The sequence below is a fragment of the Neospora caninum genome, chromosome XI, assembly GCF_000208865.1.
Source record: "Neospora caninum Liverpool complete genome, chromosome XI".
NCBI classification, from domain to species: Eukaryota; Apicomplexa; class Conoidasida; order Eucoccidiorida; family Sarcocystidae; genus Neospora; species Neospora caninum.
Window position 1 is genome coordinate 2896677 of NC_018397.1, and position 10998 is coordinate 2907674.

The 10998-nt window shown below is 53.1% G+C and overlaps 1 protein-coding gene across 1 annotated transcript; it reads left to right on the forward strand.

Annotated features, from left to right (window-relative positions):
* Window positions 1-1100: 1100 nt before the first annotated feature.
* NCLIV_056530 (conserved hypothetical protein) lies at window positions 1101-10314 on the forward strand (the record flags this gene model as incomplete). The annotated part of the gene is made up of 8 exons (XM_003885208.1): window positions 1101-2163; window positions 2829-2937; window positions 3470-3640; window positions 4335-4425; window positions 5823-5916; window positions 6427-6586; window positions 6862-6989; window positions 9998-10314. 8 exons carry the CDS (start codon window positions 1101-1103, stop codon window positions 10312-10314), a joined length of 2133 nt encoding a protein of 710 aa, XP_003885257.1.
* Between the last annotated feature and the right edge of the window lie 684 nt (window positions 10315-10998).

Here is a 10998-nt window from a genome sequence, read left to right on the forward strand (position 1 = left end):
GAAAATAGCAATGCGAAACGGGAAACTTTCATCATCGAGAGAGAAAATAGCAATGCGAAACGGGAAACTTTTCGTCCGCTCTTTTCTCCCAGGTCGATTTCCTTTCTCTGCCCAGTGTTCGCCAGCTGTTCTGCTGTCGCTGTTTACACACCCAGCGTTGCCCTGGGAGAAAAAGAGAATTGAGTCTTCCAAACGAGAGAGGACGATTGCTCTCATTTGACGAACCGAGTTTTGTAAAAGGCAAGGGTGCCCGTGTGCAGCTATCTTGTTCTTTAAAAAAAGGCTTCTCTCCTTTCTCGACGCGCAACTGGAGATGAAACGGCCGAAAGGTTTGCACATCGGTCTGTGGTGTGTGCATGCAGACGCGCCGTGATACACGTGTCCTAGGCCCCGCCGGTTGCTTTTTATTAAAACGGCGCGAAACCGGAGGAAACCCGGATGTATGTACACTCAGCGACCGGAGCGTTTCCCTTTTCTCTGCATTGTAGAGAAGCGGGAGTCTTCTTCTGTTCTTGACCCAGCAGGGGCTCCGCTGTTCCTGGCTCTCCTCTCGCTAGGAGCATGTGTTGCGTGTTGCTCACAGTCTTTAGCGCATCGAACGAACAGAGACAACGCAACGGAGAAAAACCCCTACCAATCCACTCGGTCCACACATTCGACTCTTTTCGTCTTCTTTCCCCTTCTATTTCTCTTCTCTTCTTCTTGCCGTTTCGTTTTCTCTCGTGTTTTTTGTCCCTCCTGTACTGCATCTTGTCCTTCTTCTTCCCGTCCCTGTACCGTCTGCTGTCTCTCTTGCTGTCCCTTTTGTCTTCTGCTGTCTCTCTTGCTGTCCCTTTTGTCTTCTGCTGTCTCTCTTGCTGTCCCTTTTGTCTTCTGCTGTCTCTCTTGCTGTCCCTTTTGTCTTCTGCTGTCTCTCTTGCTGTCCCTTTTGTCTTCTGCTGCTCCGTCGCTGGATGGGAGCAATCGTTGTTGCCCTTTGAGGGAGACAAAACCACAAGAACTGTGCACAGTCACCGAAGGCAGGAGGCGGCGAATGCGCAGACGCTCGTAAACAGAGACAAATTCATTTTTCTTTGACAATCTCGAACCAAGAAGTGAAAATGCTCGAAGTGACAAGTTGTGTGAGAAAAGGCGGAACTCATGCGCCAGTGCACGCGAGGCGGAGAGACGAAAGCGAACAGCAGGCGGCAAGCGAGGACAGAGAAAAGGAAAATCGTAGTAATGTCAACACGGTTATTGTGGAGGAACCGGAACAGGTGAATATGACAGGAAAACAAGGACAGACGATGCAGAGGAACAAAGCAGTAAAAGAAGAGAAGAAAGGGCGACGAGACGAGAGTGAAGGAACGAAGCCAGCAGGCTCAAATTATCTGGTCGATGGAAATGACGCCGATCGTATCGCGTTCCTGGAAACGTCGAAACACTCCACAAACAACAAAATGGAGAAGAAGCAGATGACGATCCTGTCTTTCTTTTCACGGCTTTCTTCTTCTTCTCCTTCTTCTCTCTCGGCCGCATCTTCTTTCTTATCTTTTCCGTGTCCGTCCTCGCCCTCCGCTGCTTCGTCTTCTTCCTCTTCTCTCTCGGTCCGCTGTTCCTCCTCCCCGCCCTCTTCTCTGCCTCTCTTTCTTGTTCCTTCTGCTCTCTCGCGAGTTGCGCCCGCACGCGCAGCTGCTCAGAAGAGAGAGACCGCGGTTTCAGGAGAGACGACGAACGAGCGAGACAAGCCTCCGAAGAAGCGCCGGCTGTGCAAAGACGAAGACGCGAGCGCAGCGTTGCAGGGATGCATTCCGGCCTCTCCGGTGAAGCAAACGAAAGAGAGGACGCGGTCGGAACAGAGTTTCGTCGATGACTCTAAAGGAAAAATTTTCAGGAAAAACCCCCAAGCTGCCAACGAGAGTCCGGGCCTTGCAGAAACCGACCGTAGACGCCATCGGACTCGACACATCACGGAACATCGAAAGCGCGCCTCCCCTTCCTCTTCTGCGCCTTCCTCCGCTTCCTCTCCCCATTCTTCTTCCTCGTCTTCCTCGTGTTCCGCGTTGTCTTCTCTCTCGTTCGCGCCTGAGTCGGAGCCCGACGTGGCCCCAGTTGGATTGCCCGATTTGCCAGAGGAACTTCTTCAGCAAATTCTCGACTGCTGCCCAAACGAGTGTCTCCTCGGTGAGAGATTCGACAATGACGATTCTTCCTCGTCCCCTGTCTACTGCGCTTTCCCTCTGCTTCGCCGCTCTCTGCTGCTGTCGCGCGCTCCTTCGTTGGTCCTCTTTGCGTTCCCCGCCCCGATCCCCGTGCTCGTCGTCCGGCTTTTCCTTTCTTCCACTTGGTTGTTGCCGCATCGCCTTGACTCTGCCTCGCGTCATTTTTATCCCGTCCTCCCACCTGTTTCCTTCTGTGTGATTCGCGGTAAAGTCTCGTCTTTCTGCGCTCACTGCCTCCCGTTCGTGATTCGTTTTTTCTCTCCCCTCTCTGTGCTCCTCGCCGCTTGCGTGTCTTTCTTTCTCGTTCTCAACACCTGTGCCTCGCAGCACAAAACATGCCGCTGCCTTCTGTCTTTGTCTCCTGGGCTGTTTCCTGGGCGTTTGGTGAGCTTTCTTTTCCGCAGTGTCCCCAGTTTCGCTGATTCCCTTCTTTCTCGCGCTTTTGCCTGCGGATGTGTCGTTTTCCTACGATTGTTTCCCTCGGTTTAAACCACCCCGTTCCCTCGGCGTGGTCGTGGCCAAGGCCGCAATGATTGGGGCGGCTTGTGCGCTCTCGTGGCGTCTCGCCTTCCTTCCCGCGCTATTCAGTCGTGGGTTTCTCGACTTTTTCTCTTTTTCTGCTCTCAGTTTCGCATGCGCTTGCGGCGGCGGTTCGACGGCGTCGGCGCGTCCTGCGCCTCACGCCTCTCCATTCCTCAGAGCCAAAGGCTGAACATTTCCTCGCCGCCATTCGAGGGTACAGTGCTCTCTCCCCTCTTTCCGTCCTCCCTTCCTTGTTCTCCTCTCCCTTTCTCTCTCTCTTCCCCCTTTTCTCGCTGTTCTCTTGCTTGTGTATTTGTCTAGGCATGTTTCCACTGCTGCGCGTTTTGGTTCCTTTTCGCGTCGCGTTGTGTGGAAACGCGTTTTTCGTCGCTTCCTGGCTGTCGCCCTCTTGTTCTCTCTGCGGCCCACCTTTCGCCCCGTCTGAAGGTTCTTCTCGCTCAGCGGGAGTCCCGCGAAAACATGTTTCTCTCTCCTGTCTCACGCCTCGTCTGTCCTTCCTGATTTTGCTTCTCCTCTGCGGATTGCTTTCGTCCCCTTCCCCCTCATCTCTCTGAAACGTCCGGGTCTTCAATCGGTCCCCATGCCGCACCGTGTGTCGCAGTTCTTTCTTATCTTTCTTCACGTTCTTATTTCGGCCTCTTCTCTGGCTCATCTTCTTATCTTCCTGCTCGTGCTTTTACGTCTGATCTCCCGGCTCTTCTCTGTTTCGTTTTCGTTTCGCTCAGGTATCCTCAATTGCGGCTGCTGGAAGTCGTAAACGCGCCTTCGCTGCCTGCGCGCTTCTTTGAGAGCCTGGCCAACAGTCGAACTTCCTGTTTTCCGCAACGCCTCGAGGTTCTCGTTCTTCGAAAGTGCCTGCGGCTGACAAGCCGCCTTGTTCGTGCAATCACCACAAGGTAATTTGTCTACGCCTCCGTTAAACATCTGGATCAAGGATAAACATGCAAATAGATGAATACACACGAATATATATGTACGTTTCTTATTTTGATATAGATATGGAGATGTATGGCGAAAGGTATGGAGGTAGACATTGATGAAACTAGGGAGACGTATGAAAGAATCGTTTCGTAAGTACAGAGACGTTTGGCGCGGCATCGACGATAGACCTCTCTATGCTTCCATATACATCTACATACACATAAGCCATTACAGAGATATTTTCTGCGTTTTCTGCATCTCGGCAGGGTTTCCCGGTATCTCGTGGGAGGCCAGAAGCGCCGTTTGAGGGGCGAGCGCCGTTGTCATTAGGGGGGTGTCTCTCGAGTGGCTCTGCGATCATGTAAAACAGAAGAGAAGTCCGAAACCGATTCTTTATTTCGGCATGCGTTGTGAGGCAACAGCGGTTCTTTCGCCCCGCGAGACGCGGGAATCCGATGAGACACCAATGTCACATTTGCGTCAGCAGACGACGCTGCGAGAAACCCGTCTTCGAAGTGGACAGGCTACCGCTCTTCCTTTCCTTCTCTGCCTCGTCTTCGCATCGTCTCTTTCCTCACTACCTTCTCTGCCTTTCCTGTCCTTGCCTTTCTTTGCTGTTCCTCTCTCTCCACTTGCTGCGCGTTCCTTCGCCGCCTCTTCCGCGCTCAGGCTGCGGCGTCTACGGGCTGTGGATCTGCAAGACAACTCCTCTCTTGACTATACGTCTGTCGTTTACTTGCGAACGCTGCCGCATTTGGAGGTAGCCCCGAAGTCGAGAGCCATGCCACCCGCAAGAGCCGTCGCGGACCTAGAAACTATATATATATATATATATATGTGCATGCATATAGCCGGCTATAATGATTGTGTGCTCTTTGCAGAGGGACCGTACAGGTATTCACATAGGGTGAATGTGTGTCTTTGTTTATCTCTCTCTCCACAATAACCGATGTGATTTATGACCTTAGAAAATATAGATCCATGCAGATGCAAAGACTGTTTTTGTGCCTCCTGTTCAACAAATGCTTTTTTACGTAGCTGCATTTCGTCCGCGCCTCGACCGAGTAAATGTAGATTGGTACATCCGGTTGTGTATATGGATTGACGTACCGCCGTGGATTCTTTCTTTCACTCGCTTTCTTTTGTAAATGTGCACATGTTCACTGGCCCTTTCGGAGTTTGTGTCCTGTGTGGTCTGCTGGCCGCTCAGCGAGTTGCCCTAGGCGTGACGTCCAGCAACTCCCGGGGGGCGTCTGCACACTGCAGTCTCACCCTCAGTGCTCTTCTCGGACCTCCATCATCTTTGCCATCGTTGCCTGAGCCTTCTGGATCAAAGTCGGGTCTCTCCTCCTCTCCGTCTGCCGGTAGCCCTCTCCCCTCAACCTCCCCTTCCTCACCTTCTTGTCCTCCGTCTTCTTGTCCTCCGCCTTCTTGTCCTCCGCCTTCTTGTCCCTCCTCGTCCCCCTCCTCGCCTTCGCGCTCGACTCCCGACGCCTCACTCTTTGCTGTTCCGGCCTTTTTGTCCTCGCGTGCGTCGGGTCCTGTGGTGTCTCACGCCGACGCCAGGGAGGCAGCGACGGAGCAGCAGGAACGGACGCACCTCTCTTCGCGCGTTTCGGGCACCGGCCGGGAGACTGGCGGAGACGGGGAAGCTCGACCGGAACGCAAAGACGCCCCCAGAGACACCGACCTTCTGGAGAGCACGCAAAAACGAGGCCAAACCGCTCGGTCCTCGCCGCCTCTCAAGCTGCTATCACTGGCAAGATGCACAGCTGTTTCGTCTCTCGCCCCCTTGATAAACATCGCCGCCACCCTCGTCCGTCTCTCCCCACATCAGGCTCCAATCGGCTCTCCTCAACGCGTAGCTAATTAGTATACATATACATATATATGCATATATTCGTATTGCCTATTTATACCTGTGTCAAGACGTCCATACGTTATGCATAAAAAGGAGTGCACGTGTATGCATACCTGTCTATGCGACCTCTAGGCCTGCGTAGCTATATATATATATATATATATATAAACACGATTATATACACATGTACCCCATATATATATATATATATATATATATATATACATATTTAGGTATATGTGCATGTGAATATGTATACGTGCCATTGGCGTGTCACGTCTGGGTTGTTTTTTCAGGAATTTCTGGATCTCCGCGGGTGCACGGCGCTGGACGATTCGAACGCTGCTGTCTTGGCCTCGTTGGTGAATCTTCAAGTTCTCGTTCTCTCAGGTCAGAATCCCTCGATCTCGCCGCCTCCTTCGCTTAGGTATAAGAGCGAAGAGGACAAAGTTCTGGAACTCGCATCCACCCGTGCACGCAGATCGCAAACCCTTTCACGCTTTTTATGGTTGGCCCGTCTCACTCGTGCACCGGCGTCCTCGAGAAGATTTACAGATTTCAGATCTTGCTTCATACCTATATGTAGATGTCTATATGCCTCCATATAAGATTCCTATATATGTATATATATATATATTAATATGTACATGTATATATGCATGTATATGTGCATGTATATATGCGTGTATACGTACATGTGTATGTGCATGATGGTCGCTTGTCTGTCTTGGCATCCGTGGGGTCCCCTTTGTGCGCGACTCGTCCCCCTTCAGAAGCGCAGCAGTGGTGGAGATGCGCAACGCAGATCAAGGCCTCTTCACCTGCAAAATGAAGGCTTTGTCACGTTCTGGATAGGCGATGCCACTCTCCACGCGCTGTGCAATTTCCTTTTTCGTGCAGATACAGGCGTGACGTCGACGACCGTCTCGGCCGTCGCTGAGAACTGTCGAAAGTTGGAGATGCTCGACATCAGCAGGATCGCGCGTCTGTCGAAACCTGCGGCGCTCCTCATCCCCCTTTACCTTCTCCATCTCACGCGACTGAAACTTTCCAAAAACAGGTCAAACGAACCGACAGGCGTGTCCCTCTCTCAAATTTCAAAACAACGCAAGCTCCGCAGAACACACAGACAAAGCGTGTCCTGGTGTCTCCTCAACAAACGGGGCCTCTGCGGAGCTCTCCAGGCTTCGCCCGCTCCTATCCTAGAAGGGTGCATGCATAGTCGAGTTCGTGTTGCCTGGGTGTCTGCGCGTTTCCGTGGTGTTGTCCCTCTCTCTTTGCGTATGTCGATTCGAAGTTTCCTTTTTTTTGCTCTCGGTCCTTTCCCGATTTCAGCGCAGTCGACGACGAATGCGTCCGCGACTGCTTGACGCGCCTGAAGAGTCTCGCCCTACTCGACGTCTCCCACTGCTGGCGCGTCACGTCCGGCTTTTGCATGCCGCCGCTTCCGCAAATTCCGGACGGTTCGTCAACTTCGTCGCGTCGGGCAGAAGTCTCGCGTTTCTGCATAAACGCACATGCGTTTTCAGAAACACACTCGCAGCGCCGCGCTCCTCGCGCTGTGTAGATGTGTTTGGTTTTGTGTGAATCTGTTCCCTCACGTCTTACCTTTACCCGTTCTCACTCCGGTTCACTGTTCGGTTTCCGGAGACGCTGCTGGGGCTTTCTTCCCCGTCACCGTCTTGAGCGTCTTCTCTCTTGTTTCTGTTCTCTCTTATTCTCTCTTGTCCTCAGCTCTCTCTGGAGTTGCCTCCATGCAGACCTACCCGCTGCGCTGTTCTCCCGCTTGCTCTTTCCTCAGTCCTCACACGGGACTCGCAGTCGCAATTCCGTTGTCTCCCTTCTCTTGTGTACCTCGCTCGCTCTCTCTGTGCTTGTTCTCTGTTTCGCTTCCTCTCACTTTTCCTTTCCCTCATTAGGATTCGACCGTCCCTCTCCCGACTGGTGTTTCTTCTTTCCGTAGGCATGGCGCTTCGGCGTCTGGGCCTCTTTGGGTGCAATGTGGAGCGTCAGAAAGTGCAAGATGCGCTGCGAGACGCAGGCGCTTCGAGAGTGCAGCTGTGTCTTCACCACGTACGGCAAAAAGGGACACAGTGGGAGGCAAAAGCAGTGGAGCGAAGAAGCGAGGCAGCAACAGAGTTCAAGCTAAAAGCCGATACAAACGGAACAGACGGCAACGCGAGAAAGTTGTGACAAAGGGTGTGACGCGGTAGGGGAAGAGAAAACAGGGAGAGGACGGACGGAGTGAGGGGTGCTGAGGAGAGCGCGCAAGCGGGAGGAAACGACATGCGCGAAAAGAAAGGGAGACAGAGATCGCAGTCGCAGAAGCTCGTGGGTCAAAGCATGCAAACGCGGGGAAAACTCAGACATGGAGAAAAGAGGCCGTCTGCGGTGTCAAGAGAAGATCGAGGCCCAGGGCGTGTCGTGTCAGGCGGAAAAGAGAGCAAGAAAAGAGTGGACGAGAGAACGGAAAGGAGAGCGAGACGTCGGAGCTATTTTTGTCTCTCGGGCTCCCTCTTCAAAGGAAAAAGGGCAACGGTTATGGGGCGTCTTCAAGAGGAATGATGAGTCGTGGCTATGGGTTTTTGACGCGCTTTGAATCCTTTTTATGGCTTTCCGCATGCATGTGTTGCCGCTCTCAGGAGCTGCCGATGTTCGACCTTCCCTGCGTCTACACCAATCTCCCGAACCTCGATCTCCGTTGCCGATCGTTCATTGAAGGCCTTTAGGCACCCTGGCTTCTCGAGGAGCGGCGAAGCAACACGCGGCCGAGCTACTGACAAGGGGAGACACAAACCCCACCCCCTCACTGATGCAGGTGGATCTCTGTCTGCCGACACACGTGCAAATATGTATAGCCAGCTGCATATGCATCTGGACATCCACATCATGGCGTGTTCCCATATACATAGTTACATATATCTACATATATATATATATATACATATGTATATACATATGTATATACATATGCATATGTGTTTGTGTGGAGATGTAGGACTGAGCCACGCGTCTCAATAATATGGGGGAGGTGTGTAGGCGTGCTGTTTCAGCTGTCTGCAAGTATTTCCATCTGAGTGTATAGATGCGGGTGAAACGTGGATATGTATGTGGGAAATGCCATGGAACCTTCACGCTCTGTTTTTGCGGTGGACGCGAGAGCACGCGTGCATGCGCGAAGAGACGAAAACTGTGTGCGTCTTGTCCACGAAGACTGGGATGCTGGTTCTGGAAACAATCGGCGTCGCTTCGCAGAAAGGCTCTCACTTCGCTAGATGCACTTGCCAGTCGGCTTTATCTCGATACGAGGGCGGAGGCGAAACTCTCGGTCTTCGCCACCCGTCCCGAAGTCAAGATGGTATCTTCGTCTTTTTATCTGCCTCGCATTAGAGGCGGACGAGCGCATGTCGCTCGTGCGCCTCGCCCCCTCCGCTTGCCAGGCGTACGAGGCCGTGCACCGATGCAACGCGAGATGGACACTGATGTTTAGAATTATACATTTACATATATATACATACGAGATGGCCGGATACGTGGCTGCAAACACGCCGATGCATAGGTCTCTTCCTAATATATATATATATATATATATCTTCCTAATATATATATATATATATATTTATGGATAGACTCTCCCAGATGATGTTCCAGCGGACGAGGGGAGAAAGTGAACGACAGGTAGAAAACGGGGAAAGTGTTTAATGTTTGAGCATGGAGGTTGAATTCCCTGTCGGTCTTTTTGAGGCATCCAAAGCTGAGAAAAGGCCGCAGGCAAGCGGCGGTGCCTGCGTTTGCTGAACGAGAAATCATCTGCGGACGTAGTCCCTGAGAATCGCAGACGCCTGCGAAGCTGCTGCCTGTTTCACAAACGGCGGTGCCCATGCGGCGGAGGCGAAAACCGGAGAGAGAAGCGACAGATGAGAGCTCGACACAGGCGTTTCCTTCATCTCTGACGTAGCCGAGGAACGCGGCGTGCCTGTCTCTTCTCTGTTTCCTTTCTTTTGTTCGCTGTTACAGCCAGCGGGTTTCCAACTGCGGCTGCTCATGCGCTTGACATCCTTCCGATTTTCTCTCTTGCCTTGTTGCTCAGAGAGTCCGGGAGTCATCTGGCTCTGTGGGTGGCCAGAGCAGGCACGGCCAGTTCGTTTTCTCTCTCCTTCGCACTCCTCTGCGAAGTCTCTCGTTTGTCTCTCTTTTCTCTCTTCTCTTTCTGTCGCCCTCGGCGGGCAGTGGGGCTGCACACAGGGGGGCGAAGAAGGCGGGAAAGAGGCTGATTCTTTGTCCGGTATCTCGTCAGCTAGCTGAGCCGGGCTGATGTGTATCGGCAGGTCCCTCGCAATGCGCCCGCCTTCCGTTTTGCCTGGCGCGTTCCTCTGTCCTTCATCTTTCGCCTCGTGTAACGGCCACATGGGAGGACATGGAGATGGAACGGAGGCACAGAGCAAAGAAGAAGGGTGAAAAGACGATGCAGAGAAAGACGAAGAGGGAAAAGGGGACAAAGAGGAGAAAGAGGACGAAAAAGACGGAAACGGGGAGGAAGAAGAAGAGGGAAACGAGGACAAAGAAGACGGAAACGGGGAGGAGGAAGAAGAGGGAAACGCGGACGAAGAAGAGGACGGACAAGAGGAGGAAGAGGAGGGAAACGTGGAGGAGGCCGAAGAGGGGAAAGAGGAAGAATTGCAAGATGTTGAGGACGAAGGGACAGAAGTGCAAGACGAGAGCGCCGGCGCATGCGAAGCAGAGGAAGCAGGAGCGGACGATGACGGGGCAGCAGGCGAGGAAGGGTGACAGGGCGACAGAGACCACCCAGAAGGCCTCGCTGGCATGAGGGCGTGGAGAAAAGACGCCGGTTGCGTCAGAAGAGGCTGCGAATTCTCAAACGGAGCGCTCGGGGCCGAACAGAGAAACGCGGGTCCTCTGGCTCTCGCGACAGAAGAAGACAAAGAAACAGGAGGTGTAGGAACAGAAGACGACAAAGGAACAGGAGGCGAAGATCGTTCGCGCATCTCAGGAAGAACGAAGGGTGGCGTCATGGTGCCTGCGGAGGCGGCCGGTGGCGAGCAGCCGCAGGAGGCGTGAGCGCGCCAGGAACGAGATACGGACGCACACGCTGTCAAGGACGAAGTGACAGACACAAACGGCGGTGCGTTTCGGCATCCTGAATCGTGAGACGAAGACGTTGCAGCTGGTTCCAGACAGGCCGAACCCAAGTCAGGACGGGCAAGTGAAAAGGTCGAAACCGAGGAGGCAGCGCAGGCGAAATCACGGACGGGAGAAGAAGCTGCTGGTGGTCTTCGAGACCAATTCGAAAGCGCCTCGTCCGAACCAGAAGCTGGGCAGAAGGGCTCGGGAAACGTGAGCGGCGGCATTTGGGGATCCGAGTGAAGTGCTTCTTTCTTCCTATCGGTGCCAGTAGCCTGTCCACTTCCTTCTTCCTTTGCAAGCTCTGCACAGTCGCACAGCTTTCCACGG